Consider the following 22,500-nt stretch of genomic DNA (forward strand, 5'->3'; position numbering starts at 1 on the left):
AAATTTTTAATCATTTAATGAAGTATGAATGAAAAATAGCTTCTATACTTACCAGTTTAACAATTTTGGGAAATTTACGTCGTACTTCACTGTGAATTAAATATGGGTAATAAAATATTTTTCGTTAACATATTTAAGGGTGGATGTTATGGAGGAAAAGGTGAGTGTTATGATTTAAAACATTTTTGTTTTTGTAAAACATGAAATTATATAAAAAGGAAATATATTAGTTTTGTAATTTTAATAAAATTTTAGACGGTTTTAATAGAATTTTTAAGAAATTTTAAAAAAAACTTGTTTGGAAAGCGTAATAACTAGTAGTCTATAGTCTGTACGGTAGTCTAGTCTGATTTTTGTATGAAAGTCTAGACTATAGCATGTTATAGTCCATAATCTGGCTTATAGTTTAGCTCATAGCTTAGTCTGGTTTGTAGAGTTGCATATAGTTTAGACTATAATCTAGTTTGTAATCTAAACTATAGCGTAGTCTAGAGTCTGAACTATAGTCCAGACTAAATTCACCATTAAAACGTGAGTTTTTCCTGTTATTTTGTTAATTTTTTCCTGGAATTTGTTCTATTTTTGTTAAAATTCTTTTTCTTTTTCTTTGTACTTTGTACTTTCCCTTTTTCGCAATTACCTTTTAAATTTCAACTTAATTTCCTTGTTTCTTTTTGTTTTTTCTTCTACCATTTTGTAAATGTTTTCATAACACTATCATTATTCTTGTTCTTTTTAACTTTTTATAGTTTTCTTTTATATTTTATACTTTTGTTTACTATTGAAAAAGCAAATAAATTTTGTTTTTTTAGCTTTTTTCTAAACCAAAGCTTTTGAAAATTTAAATTTTAACAAATAAAGTTAAAAAGGTTTATGTTATTAGCACAAAAACAACAACATTTTAAGGAATCTTATAAAAATAACTTCCTGTTGTTGAAATTTCTGTTTTAAAAAACTAAAACAGTAAATTATTTAAGATTTTTAAACAATTTTTTGTTCAAAAAACGCTAAAATATAAAGAAAATTTGGTTTTATAACACTGTTATACATTTTAGCGGTTTTTTTTTTGTAACAATAAGCATCACTAAATAAGTGATATTAAGTTTTGTTTATAAAATGTGGTTGTTTTTGCTTAAATTTTTAAGGTTTTTTTATAATTTTTTAATTTTTTTTGTTTTTTTCTTTTTTGTTCTGTTTTTCTTTTGTTTAATTTTCTCCGAAAACAGCAATAAACTTATTTTAATTCTGTTTATATTTAAAAACCGTTATTTAACTTTTGTAGCTTTTAGTTATATTTTCTTTTTATGTTATATAAATTATTAATAATTATTCCAGTTATTTCTTTAGTAGTTTATTAAATTATTTTTGTTATATAGTTTGCTTTTTTTTTTTGAAAACCTTAAGTTAATTGGTGTTTTATTATAACAACAACACCAGTTTTTTTTAGGTTTAAGTTTGAAAAAAAGCTAAACTTTTTAGTAAATTATATACAACTTTTGTTTTATATGATTTAAGCCTTAAAAACACTTTTTCTTAATAAAGCTTTCTTTAAAAATATTAAACCAGACAAATGTCTTTAGTAATAAGGTTATTAGAGACATATTAACCAACCGGTGTTAGGTTGACTTTTTCCCCAAACAGGAAAAGTTTTACAACCACACCATATGCTCTCGTTAACCATGATGCTGCTGCTGACTGACATTGTCTTTTAAAGAGTAGTAAAGCTTTTAAGTGTTTAACGTAAATAAGGCTTTAGGCAGGTTCTTTTAGGGTTTAATATATTTTAGTTATAATATTTGTGAAATGATCTTAATATAACATAAAAACCACAAAAGCTTTTTTTTTTTGGAACCTAAATCTAGGTTTATTCGTTATTTAACTAAAATTTAAGTTTAGTGCCATTTTTTGATATTTTTTATATATTTTTTCTTTTGGGTTTTTTTTATTTTTTTTCTTATCTTTCTTTTGTTATCTCTTTTTTAACACTTTTTTTCTTATATTTTTTGTAATTTTTTCTTTTTTATATTTTTCTCAAAACCCTCTTAACTTTAATCAATTTAAAAGAGCTTTAATCAGAACTCCATATTTAAACAATTAATACAAAATGTATGTTGCTTTCTAAATAGTTTAAATTTTTTTTCAAAATTTTATGTAAAATTTTTTTCAATTTTTAAAAACTTTTTTTGTTTTAAAGTTTGTTTAACCAAAATTTGGAGTATTAGTTTTTAGTTAATGTTTCTTAAATGTTCTAATATCAAACTATTCCCCAAAAAAATTAGTTTTTAAATTTTTTTTATAAAAAATTTAGCATTTTTCTAAAGAATTTCGAAATTTTGGTTTAACAACTTTTTAATTGATTGAAACTAAATATAAAATATTAAACCATTTTTAAAATTGAAACAAAATCGATTAAGATTTTATAAAAACTCAAGTTCGTCGTCAACAAATAAGTTTGAAATAAATCAATTTGTGGTAAAATTATAAAAAATGCTTGAAATAGTGTAAAGATGTTAATGTTGTAAAATATTGTTCAGAGATCAGTCTAGAGTCTATTTTTGTCCGATCGTTCTAGTTTACTGATTAAAGATGTCTCTAATCTTTCGATCAGTGATTATTCTAGTCTAGGGACAAGAGATCTCTCTGGTTAAGAGTCTAAAGATAACTTTAGTCTAGAGATTAGAGATCATTCTAGTCTTAGGACTAGAGAGACTTGAGATCATTTTGCTCTGGATACTATAAAAATCTAGTCTAGATACTAGTGAGATCACTCTAGTTTAGAGACTAGAGATCACTCTAGTTTAGAGACTAGAGATCACTCTAGTTTAGAGACTAGAGATCACTCTAGTTTAGACACTAGAGATCACTCTAGTTTAGAGACTAGAGATCACTTTAGTTTAGAGACTAGATCAATCAAATTTAGAAACTAGAGATCACTCTGGTCTGGATACTATAAAAAATCTAGTCTAGATACTAGTGAAAACACTCTAGTCTAGGGACTAGTGAGATCACTATATTATAGAGACTAGTTATCACTCTAGTATAGAGACTAGAAATCTCACTTATATAGAGACTAGATATCACTCCTGTCTAGAGATCAACCTAATTTATAAACTCCAGATGACTCTAGTCTCTAGAGACTGGAGTTTATTTTAGACTAAAGATCACTCTAGTGTACTAGATAACACTCTAGTCTAGATATTAGAGATCATTCTGGGCTAAATAGTATAGATCACTCAAGTCTAGAGACTAGAGATCACTCTACTTTAGATCAACCAGATCTAAATCTAATTTATAGATTACCATTGCCCAGAGATCACTAGACTTTTGTCTAAAGATCACTCTAGTCTATTGAGTTGAGATTAATGGCGTCTATTGAATATTTATCATTTTGTTGGTTAGAGATCACTCTAGTCTACTGACTTTTGTTAATAAACTAATAGAGATCACTGTAGTCAATAGACTAAAGATCACTCTAGACTACAGATCAATTTCGTCTATTGAATGATTATTATTCCAGGGATCACTATTAGAGATCAATCTAGTCCATTGACTATTGCCTAGAGATCACTCTAGTCTATTGATTAACGATCACTCTAGTCTATTGACGAGATCACAATTGGTTAGAGATCACTTTAATCTCTTGACTAGAGATCCGTATATGTACTCTAGTTTATTGGCTACAGACCAACCCTTAAAATAAAGATATCTCTGTATTCGTTTAACCAGATTTTTGTATAGTCCATTAACTAGTCCTCCGTCTAGTCAATTTTGTTTTCATTTGTTAATAAAAATCTTTATAAAATTTCTCCTAAAAGAAGTTTATTTTCCAAATAAACCTTTTAGTTGGTAGCTGTTAGTATAATAAATCTTTCACCAGTTCTTTTCTTTTCCTTTTTTAAGAGCCACAGTTTTGGTGTATAACTTCCAAACTGCAAACTAAAAGAAAACTGATGATGTTGTTCATTGGTCAAACGGGAAATTTAACACACATTTCCTTAAACCATACGCAGGAAAAGATGTATTATTCAAATAGAAAAAAATAAAAAATAAACTAAATTTTAAACACATTTTGATACCTGACATAAAGAGCATGATCTTTATAGCGCTGACGTAAAGGATTATTCTTCAAGACCAAATCCACAATAGGGACATTGCGTAGAACCAGTAAATGGGCCAAAGAAGGTAACTGAAAAAAGGAGAATTTGTTCAAAATTAAATGAATTTAAATTTCTTAAGAAAACTTACATTATTATTAGCCAAATATAGAATTTTCAAATGCGGCAATCTTTGTTCAACATTCTTAAAACTTTCCATGGAGGCTATGTTATTCTCATTCAAATTTAAAGCCTCCAAATCGGGTATATTCTTTTGTATTATATCTAAAGCGGCCCGACATAACAGGGGTACGGAAAAGACCCACAAACATATTACGAAAATCAGGATCAGCATGGAATTTGGTCAAATCTAAAGCCTTAGTATGGGCATTATATCTTTTAGCCATAACTAATTTCATTTTTTCCTTAAATTCCTCATCGACCGAAACAATGGGGCAACTGGCCCGTACTCTGATAAACAAACGATAGCCATCGGTCATTTGGACGCTACGTTCGATTTGTTGTAAACGTTGGGCTATGGCATAATCATCCACAAAGAAAACCACACAATTCTTTTCAGTACGCCAGTAATGGGGTATAAAAATATCCGGTGATATGGCGCTGAGTATAGCGCGTATAACATCATCTTTAGAATAACGTTGACCAGATTGTATCTAAAATTAGAGAAGATCAAGAAAATAATAATAAGTAAAATTAACCACAATTGTTTTTTTTTATAAAAGTTCTGGTTTATGATTTGTTATTTAATACTAATAAAAGAACACTTTTTCTTCTATACAAATGCATGAATAATACTCTCAAGTTGTAAACTTTTTATTTTATCGTACAAATAATAAATTTCAATTAGTTTGTTAATGATAATGTTAACAAATCAATAACAAACACTCGCTATTTAGACACTAAGAAGAAAAGACCTAAAGAAAGTAAATTAGAAAAAAATATGTTTATTTTTTTAAACTAATTACAGGAAATTAATTAAATATTAAATTAGCAAAAATTAAATTTGTATACAAATAATCATGTTTTCAAAGCCTAGCTGCTGTTGCTGGAAATCAGAAAATAAAATGGAAACTACTACAGATGTTACCACAGGTGGTTTTCAAAATAAAAGTTATGATACCTGGGAACCATTTCCACATGTACGTTTTGTTCATTAAATATAAATATTTTTTTTTTTAATATTATTTTCTTTTTTTAGACACAATCCTCTTCGATAGCAGCGAATGAAGAACCTAAATCGTCGCCCGTAGCTGTGGTCCACCAACCCAAATTATCAAAAAGTTCTCGCAGTTCCCTTGAAAGTATAAAACTTTCAAAAATTGATTTGAATTTAGATTTATTTGAGGATACCAATCGTTTTTTCGGATATGTCAGAAAACTATACACAAAAGTAATTCGGATTTGGATAAATTTAAGGTAAATATAGAAAAATTTAATTCAAAATTTTGTTAAAAAAACCTATTAATACTGAAGTTCAGTTCTAGTTCAGTTCTAGTTTAGTTCTAGTTAAGTTCTAGTTCAGTTTCTAGTTCAGTTCTAGTTCAGTTCTAGTTTAGTTCTAGTTAAGTTCTAGTTCAGTTCTAGTTCAGTTCTAATTCAGTTCTAGTTCAGTTCTAGTTCAGTTCTAGTTCAGTTCTAATTCAGTTCTAGTTCAGTTCTAGTTCAGTTCTAGTTCAGTTCTAGTTCAGTTCTAGTTCAGTTCTAGTTCAGTTCTAGTTCAATTCTAGTTCAGTTCTAGTTCAATTCTGGTTCAGTTCTGGTTCAGTTCTAGTTCAGTTCTAGTTTAGTTCTAGTTTAGTTCTAGTTCAGTTCTAGTTCAGTTCTAGTTCAGTTCTAGTTCAGTTCTAATTCAGTTCTAATTCAGTTCTAGTTCAGTTTTAATTCAGTTCTAGTTCAGTTCTAATTCAGTTCTAGTTCAGTTCTAGTTCAGTTCTAGTTCAGTTCTAGTTCAGTTCTAGTTCAGTTCTAATTCAGTTCTAATTCAGTTCTAGTTCAGTTTTAATTCAGTTCTAGTTCAGTTCTAGTTCAGTTCTAGTTCAGTTCTAGTTCAGTTCTAGTTCAGTTCTAGTTCAGTTCTAGTTCAATTCTAGTTCAGTTCTAGTTCAGTTCTAGTTCAGTTTTAGTTCAGTTCTAGTCAGTTCTAGTTCAGTTCTAGTTCAGTTCTAGTTCAGTTCTAGTTCAGTTCTAGTTCAGTTCTAGTTCAGTTCTAGTTCAGTTCTAGTTCAGTTCTAGTTCAGTTCTAGTTCAGTTCTAGTTCAGTTCTAGTTCTAGTTCAGTTCTAGTTCTAGTTCTAGTTCAGTTCTAGTTCTAGTTCTAGTTCAGTTCTAGTTCAGTTCTAGTTCAGTTCTAGTTCAGTTCTAGTTCAGTTCTAGTTCAGTTCTAGTTCAGTTCTAGTTCAGTTCTAGTTCTAGTTCAGCTCTATATTCCTTTGTGTCCATTTTATTGCTTTGACTGTAATGCAAGTGAAAAAAACCTTCAATCTCTTGCATTGTTGTTAAATTTTGCAATTATTGTTTAAATAAATACATATAGACAGACATGCTCGTAACATGTATTGATAACAATATATTTTAAACAAATAAAAAATAATAAAATTAATAAATAAAACTGACCCTGAAATTATCTGTAAAGAGTTTATGCACACAAAACACTTATTGTAAATGGTTAATAAGAAATTTGTTAATTTTGTTTTATCACAAAAAGTAAAATTGTCAACAATTTTAAATACAACAACATTAAACTAAATAAAACAAAAAGATATATGAAGCATAAAATTATATTTTATATACTAACGGTGATTAATATTAACAAATATTTCATTTGTTAAAAAAAAGTAAAAAACAAAAACAACTTTTATTTAATAATACTCCCTTTTAAAAGCACTTGAACTGATAATAAAGAAAATTAACTGTTGATGCAACAGGGTGATAAGAATTTAGCCCCACAAAAGCAAAACAATAATACCATTTTAATACTAATTTCAGTTCCGGATAAGTTCCACTTTAGTTCCAGTTAAGTTTTAGTTCAGTTCTAGTTCAGTTTTAGTTCTAGTTCAGTTCTAGTTTAGTTCTAGTTCAGTTCTAGTTCAGTTCTAGTTCAGTTCTAGTTCAGTTCTAGTTCAGTTCTAGTTCAGTTCTAGTTCAGTTCTAGTTCAGTTCTAGTTCAGTTCTAGTTCAGTTCTAGTTCAGTTCTAGTTCAGTTCTAGTTCAGTTCTAGTTCAGTCTAGTTCAGTTCTAGTTCAGTTCTAGTTCAGTTCTAGTTCAGTTCTAGTCAGTTCTAGTTCAGTTCTAGTTCAGTTCTAGTTCAGTTCTAGTTCAGTTCTAGTTCAGTTCATTCAGTCAGTTCAGTTCTAGTTCAGTTCTAGTTCAGTTCTAGTTCAGTTCTAGTTTCAGTTCTAGTTCAGTTCTAGTCGTTAGTTCAGTTCTAGTTCAGTTTAGTTCAGTTCTAGTTCAGTTCTAGTTCAGTTCTAGTTCAGTTCTAGTTCAGTTCTAGTTCAGTTCTAGTTCAGTTCTAGTTCAGTTCTAGTTCAGTCTAGTTCAGTTCTAGTTCAGTTCTAGTTCAGTTCTAGTTCAGTTCTAGTTCAGTTCTAGTTCAGTTCTAGTTCAGTTCTAGTTCAGTTCTAGGTCAGTCTAGTTCAGTTCTAGTTCAGTTCTAGTTCAGTTCTAGTTCAGTTCTAGTTCAGTTCTAGTTAGTTCAGTTCTAGTTCAGTTCTAGTTCAGTTCTAGTTCAGTTCTAGTTCAGTTCTAGTTCAGTTCTAGTTCAGTTCTAGTTCAGTTCTAGTTCAGATCTAGTTAAGTTCTAGTTCAGTTCTACTTCAGTTCTAGTTCAGTTCTAAGTTAGTTTTAGTTCAGTTCTACTTAAGCTCTAGTTAAGATCTAGTTCTGTTCTAGTTCAGTTCTAGTTCAGTTCTAGTTCAGTTCTAGTTCAGTTCTAGTTCAGTTCTAGTTCAGTTCTAGTTCAGTTCTAGTTCAGTTCTAGTTCAGTTCTAGTTCAGTTCTAGTTCAGTTCTAGTTCAGTTCTAGTTTAGTTCTAGTTCAGTTCTAGTTCAGTTCTAGTTCAGTTCTAGTTCAGTTCTAGTTCAGTTCTAGTTCAGTTCTAGTTCAGTTCTAGTTCAGTTCTAGTTAGTTCTAATTCAGTTCTAGTTCAGTCCTATTTCAGTTCTAGTTCAGTTCTAGTTCAGATCTAGTTCAGTTCTAGTTCAGTTCTAGTTCAGTTCTAGTTCAGTTCTAGTTCAGTTCTAGTTCAGTTCTAGTTCAGTTCTAGTTCAGTTCTAGTTTAGTTCTAGTTTAGTTCTAGTTCAGTTCTAGTTCAGTTCTAGTTAAGTTCTAGGTCAGTTCTAGTTCAGTCCTAGTTCAGTCCTAGTTCAGTTCTAGTTCAGTTCTAGTTCAGTTCTAGTTCAGTTCTAGTTCAGTTCTAGTTCAGTTCTAGTTCAGTTCTAGTTCAGTTCTAGTTCAGTTCTAGTTCAGTTCTAGTTCAGTTCTAGTTCAGTTCTAGTTCAGTTCTAGTTCTCTTGTATAACTTCTTTATTTTGCCACTGTATTTAGCTACTTCAGTTGTATATATTTTACTATAGTTATTTATTTTGCCAAATAATAAAACAAATAACATATTTGTTCCGAATTTTAGACAAATATTTAAACTTTTTCCTACAACATAGCAAAAGGAAATTAGGGTTTGTGTTTCTGAACTATTTTGAAAGATTACAAAATTTTTGTTAAAAATGAAGCCAATAGTAAGTATTTAAACAATTGTGTATAAAAATAAATATTATGACTTATATTTATTGTTATTCTTACTCATATATACATATGTATAAAATGACTGTTAAATGTCTGTATACATTTAGTAGGAGTAGGGGGAAAATGGTGTTATTCTGATAAAAATATGACTATATACAGTTAATTTTTTTGTACAAATTGTTTTTTGCCAATTGTATGTATTTCTTATTTAACACATGATTTCAAGCAGAAAAGAATTGTATTCACGAATAGAGTTTTCTTTAAAATAAAAATAAATTTATTTCAGTTGCTAGAAAGTGCTTTAAAAAGTAAAAAGTGTGTATTGAAAGGAAGTTTAAAGTAAAATTTATTATTAATATAGAAAAAAAATGGGTTGCTGTGCGTCTAAGGATTTGGATAAGAAAAAATCATGGAGTCCTTCTGAAACAAATAATGGTGTAGGTGGTTTCTTTAAAAGTTTTGAAACTAAATTAAACCGAAAATTTTTAAAAAATATATAATATTCCTAAAAATGAACTTAAGTTTAATAAAAAATATACATGAATTATAAACGGAAACAAGAAAATAGTGATAATGAAAGTGTTTTATATTAAAAAAGTTTAATTGGCCGCTTTTTAATTGAATGCTTAATAAAAAACATATTGAAATGCAAATGCTTTAAAAAACGAGCAAATTTTATTTAAAAAAATTAAAATTATTAGAAAATGAAGAAAATTAAAAAAAAATCTTAAATTTTTTTTAAGTTAATGGGCTAATTTAAACATTTTTAAATTTGTTAACAATTTAAAAATTATTAAAAATTTAGTAAAATAAGAAAAAGTTTTAAATAGTTAACTGTAATTGCTTAAAAAATTATAAACTGTTATTTCAAAAATAACTTAAAATATATTCGATACTCAAATAACACTCACTTTGTTCTAGTTCATTTCTAGTTCAGTACTAGTTCAGTTCTTGTTCGGTTCTAGTTCAGTTCTAGTTTAGTTCCAGTCCAGTTCTAGTTCAGTTCTAGTTCAGTTCTAGTTCAGTACTAGTTCAGTTCTAGTTCAGTTCTAGTTCAGTTCTAGTTCAGTTCTAGTTCAGTTCTAGTTCAGTTCTAGTTCAATTCTAGTTCAGTTCTAGTTCAGTTCTAGTTCAGTTCTAGTTCAGTTCTAGTTCAGTTCTAGTTCAGTTCTAGTTCAGTTCTAGTTCAGTTCTAGTTCAGTTCTAGTTCAGTTCTAGTTCAGTTCTAGTTCAGTTCTGGTTCAGTTCTAGTTCATTTCTAGTTCATTTCTAGTTCAGTTCTAGTTCAGTTCTAGTTCAGTTCTAGTTCAGTTCTAGTTCAGTTCTAGTTCAGTTCTAATTCAGTTCTAGTTTAGTTCTAGTTCAGTTCTAGTTCAGTTCTAGTTCAGTTCTAATTCAGTTCTAGTTCAGTTCTAATTCAGTTCTAATTCAGTTCTAATTCAGTTCTAATTCAGTTCTAATTCAGTTCTAGTTCAATTCTAGCTCAGTTCTAGTTCAGTTCTAGTTCAGTTCGAGCTCAGTTCTAGTTCAGTTCAAGTTCAGTTCTAGTTCAGTTCTAGTCCAGTTCTAGTTCAGTTCTAGTTCAGTTCTAGTTCAGTTCTAGTTCAGTTCTAGTTCAGTTCTAGTTCAGTTCTAATTAAGTTCTAGTTCTATTCTAACATCAATCTAATTTTGTTTATTTTTTTTACTTTCAGAGTACCTCATCGACAATAATAGCTCAACCTAGTGATGACTCGGGTACCGGGACATTTCGCAAGAAAAACTATACGACAACTTTAAATCACACCATAACGACGACAACAACTTCAAGGGAAAATAATGAAGAAAATTAGTTTCTAGAAAAATAGTTTAAATAACGAAAAATAATGTGTAGGTTTAAGTTTTTATAAAAGTTTTTGTTACAGTTATAAATTAAAAAGTTTAAAAACAAAAGTAGATTTCTTTTGTGAAGTTTAAAACCAAAAATAAAAAAGTGCATTTTTTTGCATTTTGTATGCAAAATGTTCTATTTTTGCCCTTAAATTGTTAACAATAGTAAACAATTGTTAAAAATCTCATTTGTTTATTAGAAACCACTCATAACATGTAATCCTAGATGATTTTGAAGATTATTTTGGAAATTGTTTAAAAAAAAGGCAACATTTTGTGCAAAATTTTGAATTTTTTTATACTAAATAATTTGTTTTGGCTGTAAAGTAATTTGTTACATTAGGATTTGTTAGAATTCAGATATTATAAGTTATTAGCATTGAATTCCACTGATTTTTTTAAGTGTTATTGAAAAAGTGCATTTCTTTTGCATTTTTTTTATACAAAATTTTGCCTTTTTGCACTTAAATCATTTGTTTTGAAGAAAAACTATTAAGAAAACTGTGAAAATTGTGAAAAGTCATTGAAAACATGTAATTCTATGTGAATTAGAAAGATTAATTTCAAAATTACTTCAAAAAGTGCAATTTTTTTTTGCAAAATTTTGCATTTTCACACTTATTTCATTTAAAATTGCTGCTGTAATATTATAATACTAAAGAGTAGCAGTGTAAAGTTCATAAAATGCATTTTTGGAAATTTTTTATTTTCTTTACTAATCTTTATTTATGTCAAAGACAGCAGAAGAAAAGAAAAGTCTTTTACAAAAAACTACGTTTTATCAATTGAATTATTACTCTCTTCTAAATAAAAACAATGAATGAATTATAATTTAATTTATTTTGAATTCATTTTTCAAAGAAAAACAATTCAAAAACAAAAAAGAAAAATAAATTAAATTTAAAATCTACTATAGTGGCGATCCCATGATCTTATTTAGTTGAGCCAAAGCTGTTGTGTATTAAAGATCATTTAAATTATAAACAATTGAAAAAAAAAAACTTACAAATTAAGTGAATTAAACAAAATAAAGAAAAAAAAAATGTATTTCATATTAAAATTGATAATTTTACTAGAAATCTTTATTAATCTACATAAATGTAAAGCTTACGTTTTACATACAACCCAAGAGCAAGATAATGACAATAATAATGAATTGTTGGAGGCGGGGGGTGTAACAAATCCCGCTTCTCTCTATATAGATAACCGAGTAGTTAACCCTGCTGACATACGAGAGCCTGCTACACTGCAAGAAATTGTTAATTATATAGGAGCTGATAAATTGAGTAATACAGCTGTTTTGCCCGAATTAAAAGGCGATCAAAGGGAGACTTTGACTTACACGGAATTAGCAAATTTATTGGCCTTTTGGCAGTGGGCTAAAGAGCAGAATTTCTATGAAATGCAAACGGAACAAACTAATACAAATGATAATTTTGTAACAGTAGATTAAGGAAAGAATTAAAGAAAATGTGTAAAAGAAAGTGCAAGTTAATTAAATAAAATGTAAATAATTTAAAGAAATTTTTTAATTTCATTTTTAATTAATTAAGATTTTTTAAATCTCTTCTATTAGTCGACTCATTGTTTGCCTTTTGAACTATAAAATGTCGGCGAAATTTTAAAAGATAATGCCATAAAAATATTAAAAATAACATTTTTAAAAACTGATAACAGCCAGAAGAAAGCAAAAAAAAATAACTGCTACATATGTTTTTGAAAAAGCTGCTGAGAGGAAAATAATAATAATAAAAAAAAACATTTGTATACAAACAAATTTATTTGAATTTGACACACATTTATTATTTAAGTGTTTTTATTTGTTTGGCGGTACTTGAAATTAAATGGGTGATTATTTTAAAATTTGTCATACGATGATGTGAAATTTTATAATATAGAAAATTAGTTTAGAATCATATAATTTAATATTTAAATAAAAAACTTCACGCTTAATTGGAAAAACAACTAATTAGTTTAAAAGAAACTTCATTAAGTACCCTTGAGGGGTAAAACTTATGGAGACTAAAGAAATTGAAAAAACTACAAAAATTATTAAATTTCTAAAAAAATCTCTTTAAACAAAATAGGGAAATTTTCAAAATTTTTGAAAATTAAAATTTTTATTCATTAAACAATATAGAAAAACAAAAATTTCTGAAATATATCTTTAAACTAAAATTTCTTTTAGGGGGAATTTTTTCAAATATTTGAAATTTTTAAAATTTTGTTAAAATTATAATTTTTATTCATTAAACAATAAAAAATTCAAAAATGTCTGAAAAATCTCTTTAAACATAAATTTCCCTTAAAGGGAAATTTTTTTAATGAAGGGAAATTTTGAAAATTTGGACAAATTTAAAATTTATATTGATAAAACTATAAAAAAATGCAAAAACTTTTTGATAAACCTCTTTAAACTAAAATTTTTCAAAAAAAGGGAAATTTAAAAAAATTTTAAAAATTTATAATTAAAATTCATAAAACTGTATAAAAATACAAAAAATTTTAAAAAACCTCTTTAAACAAAAATTTCCCTTAAAGGGAATTTTTCAAAAAAGGAAATTTGAAAAATTGTTACAAATTTGTAACTTAATTTCATAAAACAGTATATAAATACAAACAATTTTGAAAAACCTCTTTAAACTAAAATTTTCCCTAAAGGAATTTTTTTCAAAAAAGGGAAATTTGAAAAATTGTCCAAATTTGTAATTTTTATTCATTAAACAATATAGAAATACAAAAATTTCTGAAATATATCTTTAAACTAAAATATCCCTTAAAGGGAAATTTTTCCAAAAAAGGGAAATTCTCAAAAGTTCGTTAAAATTGTAATTTTTATTCATTAAGAAGATAAAAACGCAAACATTTCTGAAAAATCTCCTTAAAGGGAAATTTTTTCAAAAAGGGATATTTTCAAAATTTTTCCAAATTTTTCATTTAAATAGTTAAAAACATGAAAATATTATATATAATTCAATTACAGCATCAATTACAAATAAATATTTGCAAAACTATTTTAAAAAGTGCAAAATTTTTTTTGAATTTTTTTTTTACAAAATTTTACCTTTTTGCTCCTAAACAATTTGTTAATGTTAATAAATACGATAAATCACTTTATTTCATTTAAAACCATTTAAGACATGTAATTTTAAATAAAATTTCAAGAGTTTTATATCGATTATTTGAAAACGGGCAAACATTTTTTGCAATTTATAGGCAAAATTTTGCATTTTCACTCTAAAATTTATTCATTATTGTAAAAAATTGTTGAAAAACACATTTTATTATTTAAATCTATTCATAAAATGTAATTTTAGTTCAATTATAAAAAGTATTATGCAATGTGTTAAAAAAAGGGCAACATTTTGTGTAAAGTTTTGAATTTTTAATTAAAAATGATTTATTTTGCTTGTAAATTACTTAGTTTTATCACAATTTGTTAAAAATCACGCATTACAAGTTTTTTTTTGAATTCTACTGAATTGTTTTTGTTTTATTGAAAAAGTGCAATATTTTTTTTTTTTTTTGCAAAATGTTGCCTTTTTTCTCTGTCATCGTTTATTTTAGATGTAAAGTATATAGTAATACTTTAGTTTGCTTAAAAACAGTTATATTATGTTATTATAAATGAATTATCTGTAAAATATATAAAGTGCAACATTTTTTTTTTGCAATTTTCGTGCTAAATTTTGCATTTTTGTTTTTTAAACATTTGTTTTACGAGCAAAGTTTTGGAAAATGTTACATATTGTTTAAATTACTATTGACAATTGTGAATTTCAAACAAGATTTTGGAATTCTTGTTAAAAAGTCATCATATTTGCAATTTTTATGCAAAATTTTGCCTTTTTGCTGTTAAATCTATTTCAAAAATCTTTAAAAACATTAGAAAAATTACAAAAAATGAAGAAAATTTGTAAAAAGCTATTCTTTAAATATTTCAAAGCAACATTTCAACTAATTTGCGTATTTTCTAATTGTCAAGTTTGTCGTTTAAAGAAAAAAATTTTTGAAAAATGATAAATTGCAATAAAGAAAAAGTTCATTTTATTTATCTTAGTTTTTTTTTTTTTTTGCAAAAGAGTGATAGTGTGGCTTTGCATAAAAACTACAACGAATTAAATGAATAGAATAACAACTGTCAAACAAAATTTAATTAAATTATAAAAGGCAAATACAGTAAGGCAAAGAAAGTTAGGGTATTCACAGTTTGCCAACAAAGTTAAGGTCAGGAATTTTCGATAAAAAGTAGTGAAAGAGTTGAAAGTCTTTTTATATGTATAAATTATAAAAAGCTGTAATATTTCTCACTTTATAAACGTAATAGTTTTATTGGGGTAGAGGTTTTTCAACCAAACTGTGACTAGCCTAAATATTGCCTTACAACAATGTTTATTAAAAGATAAATAAAGTATTTTATGCTAAGTTTACACCGATCATAAAAGGCCTTAAAATAAAGTTGATTAAAACCAGTAATAAAAAGAATAATTTAAGCGAAAAGACACAAACATGATTTAAGGCACTTAAAGCATCATATACTAGGCCCCAGGAACCAGTCAGGTAACTAGTTCTTTAATAGTAAAGTTTCTTAAAATTAAAAAAACTCAAACGGTTACAAATCTCTAACAAATTTTAAAATATCCATGAGTGGCAGAAGTGTGAGCCTACTTTAATAAGAAAACAAATCTCTTTAGAAGAGATATATATATCTGATGAGATTTTCTCCTTCATTTAACACAACAAATAACAAAATAACAAATAACACGTTAATTTTATTTCTGTCACATTTCTGATGCTTAGTATTAAATTAAACGATTTTGTTAAAGGAAGTAAAATCGAAAGCTTTAAAATATTAAAGAAAAAAAAGAGAAAAATGTTTTCATATCAACTACTTTTAATAGTTTTAATCCCCATGACCTTGCCGTCATCTTCCATGGTCTCAACACGTGCCATTAATAGTTCGGTTATCATGGATTTATGGTCACGCAATATCGACTGGGCCGAATTGGTAGACGACAATGGTCCGAAAGAGTTTGTTATACAAAATGAAAAGATCACTGTTAAATTGGAACATCAAATGTCAAAGGATAATCAAGTGAGAAATAAAGAATTTAGTGGTGATGTTGAGGTGTTTCGTGAGAGTAAAGAGAGCAGCAGAGAGCTTAGTATATCGGAAGTGATATACATGGGTAATGGTTGGGAAATTATTATTAAGAATCCGAAATTGAATTCGTGTTATTGAAGAGGTGTAAAAATAAATGTTTTGAAATTAAAAAAAAAAAACAAGAAAGTTTTTAATTTGAGAGAGATTTTCTCTTTATTTGTTTTGTTTTAAAAGAGAGTGCTGAAAGGAGTGAAAAGCACAAAGAGAGCTTTTTAAAGAAGAGCTATATTAATCAATATTCTAAACTAGAACTCAATACAGATTTTTATAACATAAATGTTTTAAAAAGAACTGTGTTTCAATCGGTGATGAGCAGCAAGAGAACGCCTTGAAAAAGAGAAACAATTGCTCAAGAATCACAGATTGACTAATCTGTTGACTGGTGCTTTCTCTAGTCTGTTGAATAATCTATGAACTAGTATACGGATTAGTCTATGAACTGGTCTTTGAACTACGATTAGTCTACGGACTTGCCTTTTGACTGGTCTATGAACTAGTATGTTTAATAGCGCATTTACTAGTCTATGGACCTGTTGACCTATTGACTAGTCTATGGATTAGTCTAATGACTAGTCTATGTACTAATGTTTTGAGTAGTCTATAAATTGGTATATAGACTAGTCTATCGATAAGTAGTTTGACCAGTCTGTGGACTTATCTATTAACTAGTCTATGGACTTGTCTATTGTCTAGTCTACGGACTTGTCTATTGACTAGTCTACGACTGGTCTTTTGACTGGTTAATGAACTAGTATGTTTAATAGTGCATTTTCTTGTCTATGGACTTGTTGACCTATTGACTAGTCTATGGATTAGTCTAATGACTAGTCTATGTATTAATGTTTTAAGTAGACTATAAACTGGTATATAGACTAGTCTATCGATAAGTAGTTTGACCAGTCTGTGGACTTATCTATTAACTAGTCTAAGGACTTGTCTATTGACTAGTCTATCGATAAGTAGTTTGACCAGTCTGTGGACTTATCTATTAACTAGTCTAAGGACTTGTCTATTGACTAGTCTACGACTGGTCTTTTGACTGGTCAATGAACTAGTATGTTTAATAGTGCATTTTCTTGTTTATGGACTTGTTGACCTATTGACTAGTCTATGGATTAGTCTAATGACTAGTCTATATACTAATGTTTTGAGTAGACTATAAACTGGTATATAGACCAGTCTATCGATAAGTAGTTTGACCAGTCTGTGGACTTATCTATTAACTAGTCTAAGGACTTGTCAATTGACTAGTCTATGGACTTGTCTATTGACTAGTCTACGGACTTGTCTATTGACTAGTCTACGGACTTGTCTATTGACTAGTCTACGGACTTGTCTATTGACTAGTCTACGAACTTGTCTATTAACTAGTCTATGGACTAGTCCATTGAGTAGTCTATGGATTTGTCTACTGACTAGTCTACAGACAAGTCAACGGATTAATCTAATAACTAGTCTATTGTTTAGTATAGAAACTGGTCTACGGACTAGTCTACCGATTAGTCTATTGATTAGTATGGAATTAATTATTGACTAGTCTATGTTCTAGTGTATGGACTATTACAAGAATTAGTTAATTTTAAAGTCTATGAACTGGTGTTTTAACTAGTGTATAAACAGTTCTATGGTCTAGTCCATCGATTATATTAGAAACTTTAATAAAATTTCTTCCATTTTCTATTAATCTTAAATATTTTTATTTAAAAAATAAAACAATGAAATTCGTAAATATATTAAAAAAAAAAAATAAAGCTTCTTTAAGTGCAAAGTTAAACTAAGAAAAAGTGCATTTGTTCTTTTTGTTGTAAAACAAATATATAAATCTTTAAAAACAAGATAATTAAAAAAACATAAATTCATATTTAGTAGTAACTATTGGTTAAAAATGCTTAAGTTTTCTTATTATTAGCCGCCTGTTCCTCGGGTATAATATCCATACTACCTCTGCTGCCATTAGACTTATCCAAATCTTCTGGTTTCTGGGAAATATCTTCTTTACTGGATATATCAGTTAATTCGGTAGAATTAGTATAAGATTTAGTTAAACCAGGGGCCGTATTTTCCTCTTCCACAAAACTGGGTGTGCGGGAATTATTATTACCAATTTCCGAGCTAGTGGCGGTAACCACTACCAAAGGCATTTGCTTTTTACGTATACGTTTGGCTATGGGTGGCACGAATAGATCACATTTGATTGTGGTTCTTGAGGCATCAGTGTAGAGGGCATCATTTAGGTCCCAGCCTAATTTCTCATATAACCAAGAGAAGAAAATGCCCAAAAAGAAGGTTATTAGGAAACCTATAACAGCATACCACATATAGGAAATACGATAGAGATAGAAGTAGTGAGGTTCCTCTTCTGCTTTTACCGTTTCCAGGAGAGTAGAGGTAAAGATGTCTGTTATTAAGGAAGTGGGTGTGGCAGGACAGCTATCGGTATCCAAAGGTAGTAAGGGAATGGGTGGTTTAGGTTGTCCGAAACCAATCCAAAAGGAAATAGCTAAACCAATGGTTAGACTGGTAATGGCACCCTTTTGATTGGCTTTCTGGATATACATGCCCAAGGTAAACAAACCCAAAAGAGGGCCGCCCACTATACCAAATATACTAAGAGCTGCTTGCAGTAGACCACCAATCGAACCAGCCATGAAAGCTATGCCCAAGCATACAGCGCCATAAATTAAATTCAAAATTTTGGTATAAAAGGTAGTCCTGGCATCACTTAGTTCCTTTTTCTTACGATAAGCCACCCAGGGTTTGATATAATCCTCCATGGTTACTGCCGATAATGAGGATATAGCTGAGGATATAGAAGACAAACTGCCGGAGAAGATGCCGGATACAAAAAGTCCCGATAAACCGGGTATATGACCCATGGTGTCTATCACAAATAGAGGCATAAGTTGGTCACGAGAATTAATACGTCCCTCCAGCAAAGGATCACAGCCCTTGTAGTAATAGTACATGCACAAACCCGAGAAACAGGTGGTAAAACTTAACACCATTAACACCGGCAAACTCCACCATAAAGAATTAGCAGAAGCTTTCAAAGATTTGACGGAGAGTAATCTTTGCACTTGCACTTGATTAACACCATATAGAGATAAGTAAACACCCAGACCGCCTATAATCTGGGTAAAGAAGGTATGACGATGAGTAGGATCCACGCTAAAGTTGAAAAATTCCAAACGTCCACCCTCTCTAGCGGTTTCCCATATGGGACCCAGGCCACCAGCCTTAATGCCAGCACAAACAATAATAGCAAATACCGAGGCAAACATAAGAACCGATTGGAAGATATCCGTAATCAAAACAGCCTTCATGCCACCCAAAGTAGAATAGAAAGTACACACCAGTCCTACAATCAATATAGAAAATACTATATTCAAACCAGTAACCGCTTCCAAGGCTAAGGCAGGAGCATATAAAACTATGCCCATGTATAAAGCAGTCTGCACTGAAAAAGCCAGGGAGGCATATAATCTAGTGGCATAACCAAATCTTTGTTCCAAATACTCATAAACACTGGCCGTTTTCAAGCGATAGAAAACCGGTAGTATCAAGTAGGCGGCAAAAGGTGTGGCCAAGATATAGGCAATATTAATAAGTACAAATTGTGTGCCATATTGATAATTTTCCGCTGATACACCCAATATGGTAACAGCAGACATTAAACTAGCGGTTAAACTGAAAGCCACGGGGGTTATGCCCATGCCACGATCCGCCAACAAATATTCCTTAGCAGTCTTTTGTTTGCCACCCGTTAGACGATAATAAACACCAATACCTGCGGAAATGATGAGTACTATAGCCAGTATGGTATAATCCCAAGGGCCAAATTGAGCCATTTTTGTTGATTTTTGAGTTCCTTTTTAGCACGAATTTTACTTCAGGGGGAGGGGAAGTGATAAAATTTGGAAAAGGTTGTGTTTGCTTTTAGGGGTAGGAATGCAACCAGAGCCAACAATGTTTAAAATAATTTACACAATTAGTTTGACATGATGACACAAGAGCACTGGAACATTTACAGATGGTTGACCGCAGAGTTAACTGTTTGTAAAGGAAGTTAATTTTGAGTTTGCAATAAACTTGGATTTAAATCCCGTTTAACTAACAAGTGTTTTGTATTAATTAATAAGCTGAAGAAAGCAAAATGTTCAAATGTTTAAAACCAGGGGATCAGCTAATGGATCCAAGTGTCATATCAGACAAAAGTTGCTGCTTAAAATCTATGAAGTTTTCTTTAACAAAATTTCATACTAATAATGAATAATGTCATAAATAGTATGAATTGTTTATATATTATTAGGTTAATTAAAAAATAGTAAGAACTTTGCTTTGAGAAAAAAGTTCATGTTCGTTTCATACTATTTACTACAAAATTCATGCTATTTATGAAACATGTTTTTCGGTGTATAACCTAAAATGTTTTAAATCTTGGGGAAATTTTGAATAAGTTTCAAAATGATCACACCATAGCTTTTGAATATATCACACGTTATTGTTATTATTCTTAAATTGTTCCTACCTTAAGCTTCATTTGCCAAATTTGTTAAACCTCTAATCTTTTGCAAAACTTAACTGATTACATCTAATATTTATTAATTTGAAATCAACAAATTTTCCCCCCAATAACAATATAAATAAACAAATGATTAAATAAACTTATTTAAGGCCTAGAGACACCATCAAAATTTGGCAATATTTGATAAGTAACAAAACTTTCCTCTAAAATTTAAGGTCAACAAAAAATCTAAGAAATAAAGCTAAATTTAGAACAGAAAAGATAAAAATATCATGAACGCGCAAATGTTGATTAGTTTCTTTTGGCTCTAAGGGCTTTTTGGGTGCAAATTTAATCTATAATCAATAGAATTAATTTCACACGTTAATTAGTTATTTATAAAGATTCTTATCATTTGGTTTTTAATTCGCACGCTCTAAACTATAAGATTTTTGCACTTAAATTTTGTGGTTATCTTAGTTTTTTGCAAATATTGTTTTCGCAATTCTTAAAAGTACAGTTTCAACATCTAACTTATCAATACAATTTGACAATGGAAAACATGCGTAGAATTTATGGCTGCACTTGAAAACACTTTAATTGTTAGAGACTCTGAAACATTTATTTTTATCAGTTTAGGGAATTCCTAAGTTGTTCAAAGTTACTGAGCAATTTATAAGCACTTAGACTTAATTGGTTTTTGGACTAGACTGTCAAATATTTAAAGGAACATAATGCAAATAAATAAAACTACTTTTACATGATTTAAACCATTTTTGGTACTAATTTAATCCCTTTTTTAGTACTATCATACGTTTCTATACTTATTTATAACTTCAGTTTATTAGGAAAGTTTTCAATTAACAATTTTAGGTATTATTAACCTAATCCAAGTCTTAACAGCCGATTTAAAAGGTTATCAAAAGATTTGGTACTAAAATTCTCCCCTTTTTTTTTGGTACTATTGAAGTTTTCTTAATTAACTGAAATCAAAATTAGTCTTGTATTACATAAAAAAGTTTTTTAGTTGCAGAAACATGTTTTTTATAATTAGACAACATTTTGGTACTAATTTAATACCTTTTTAGTACTATTTAACTTTTCATTCCTTATTTATAACTTCAGTTTATTAGGAAAGTTTTCAATTAACAATTTTAGGTATTATTAACATAATCCAAGTCTTAACAGTCGATTTAAAAGATTACCAAAAGATTTGGTACTAAAATTCTCCCCTTTTTTTGGTACTATTAAAGTCTTTTTGATAAACTAAAATCAAAATTAGTCTTGTATTACACACAAGAAGTATTTTAGTTGCAGAAACATGTTTTTTAACAATTAGAAATCATTTTGGTACTAAATTTATCCCTTTTTTAGTACTATTTAACTTTTCATTACTTACTTATAACTTCAGTTTATTAGGAAAGTTTTCAATTAACAATTTTAGGTATTATTAACCTAATCCAAGTCTTAACAGCCGATTTAAAAGGTTATCAAAAGATTTGGTACTAAAATTCTCCCCTTTTTTGGTACTATTGAAGTTTTCTTAATTAACTGAAATCGAAATTAGTCTTGTATTACATACAAGAAGTATTTTAGTTGCAGAAACATGTTTTTTTACAATTAGAAATCATTTTGGTACTAAATTTATCCCTTTTTAGTACTATTTAACTTTTCATACCTTTTACATAACCTCATTTTATTAGGAAAGTTTGTTTGCATTATTTACATAATACAACTCAGATTTAACAGATTTAAGAGGTTATTGAAAGATTTGGTACTAAAATTGTCCCCCTTTTGGTACTATTAAAATGTTCTTGATAAACGGAAGTCTAAATTTGTATTATACTTCATACTTTTGTCCTTCTTACTAAAACTTTAGTTGCAAAAATATGCTTTTTACTATTATAAAGTAATTTGGTACTAAATTTATCCCCTTTTAAGTACTTTTTAGCATTCCTTTCCTTATTTATATTAAAATTTTGTTACAAATCTTTTAAATTACATATTTTTGCATTATTTACATAATCCAAGTCTTAACAGCAGATTTAAAAGGTTTACGAAATATTTGGTACTAAAATTCTTCCCCTTTTTGGTACTAATATTAGTGAT

The 22,500-nt window shown here is 28.5% G+C and overlaps 3 protein-coding genes across 4 annotated transcripts in view; 1 reads left to right on the plus strand and 2 right to left on the minus strand.

Moving 5' to 3' along the window:
* LOC119606555 (nuclear RNA export factor 1) overlaps nucleotides 1-22,500 on the minus strand; it is a 31,970-nt gene that overhangs the window by 4,763 nt on the left and 4,707 nt on the right. Inside the window, 4 exon segments of the mRNA XM_037960105.1 lie at nucleotides 53-89; nucleotides 4,077-4,186; nucleotides 4,246-4,389; nucleotides 4,391-4,768. Coding sequence (XP_037816033.1) covers nucleotides 53-89; nucleotides 4,077-4,186; nucleotides 4,246-4,389; nucleotides 4,391-4,768 — 669 coding nt within the window.
* Nucleotides 4,963-11,107, plus strand: LOC119606558. 2 transcript variants are annotated; one of them, XM_037960109.1, is made up of 3 exons: nucleotides 4,963-5,254; nucleotides 5,314-5,531; nucleotides 10,549-10,728. In XM_037960109.1, the coding sequence occupies exons 1-3, from the start codon at nucleotides 5,135-5,137 to the stop codon at nucleotides 10,565-10,567; spliced, it is 357 nt and encodes a 118-aa protein (XP_037816037.1). In that variant the 5' UTR covers nucleotides 4,963-5,134; the 3' UTR covers nucleotides 10,568-10,728. The 2 variants fall into 2 exon arrangements, with proteins under 2 accessions (XP_037816037.1, XP_037816038.1); XM_037960110.1 differs by lacking the exons at nucleotides 4,963-5,254; nucleotides 5,314-5,531 and adding an exon at nucleotides 9,058-9,291 and having other exon boundaries at nucleotides 10,549-11,107.
* The window catches only part of LOC119606556 (putative sodium-dependent multivitamin transporter), a 6,170-nt gene continuing 1,236 nt past the window's right edge, over nucleotides 17,567-22,500 (minus strand). Inside the window, exon 2 of the mRNA XM_037960106.1 lies at nucleotides 17,567-19,937. Within this exon, the coding sequence (XP_037816034.1) occupies nucleotides 17,777-19,735 (1,959 nt within the window). The 5' untranslated portion in view covers nucleotides 19,736-19,937 and the 3' untranslated portion in view covers nucleotides 17,567-17,776. The remainder of the gene's footprint in view (nucleotides 19,938-22,500) is intronic.

The sequence above is a fragment of the Lucilia sericata genome, unplaced genomic scaffold (genome assembly GCF_015586225.1).
Source record: "Lucilia sericata isolate MDLA Ls3-8-SP2 unplaced genomic scaffold, ASM1558622v1 Contig000601F_arrow, whole genome shotgun sequence".
In the NCBI taxonomy this organism is placed as follows: Eukaryota; Metazoa; Arthropoda; class Insecta; order Diptera; family Calliphoridae; genus Lucilia; species Lucilia sericata.

Coding starts and splice junctions, on each gene's coding strand:
- LOC119606558 (XM_037960109.1), top strand. CDS start 5,135: ATGTTTTCAAAGCCTAGCTGCTGTTGCTGGAAATCAGAAAATAAAATG. Junction 5,255..5,313: donor CCTGGGAACCATTTCCACAT/GTACGTTTTGTT, acceptor TTCTTTTTTTAG/ACACAATCCTCTTCGATAGC.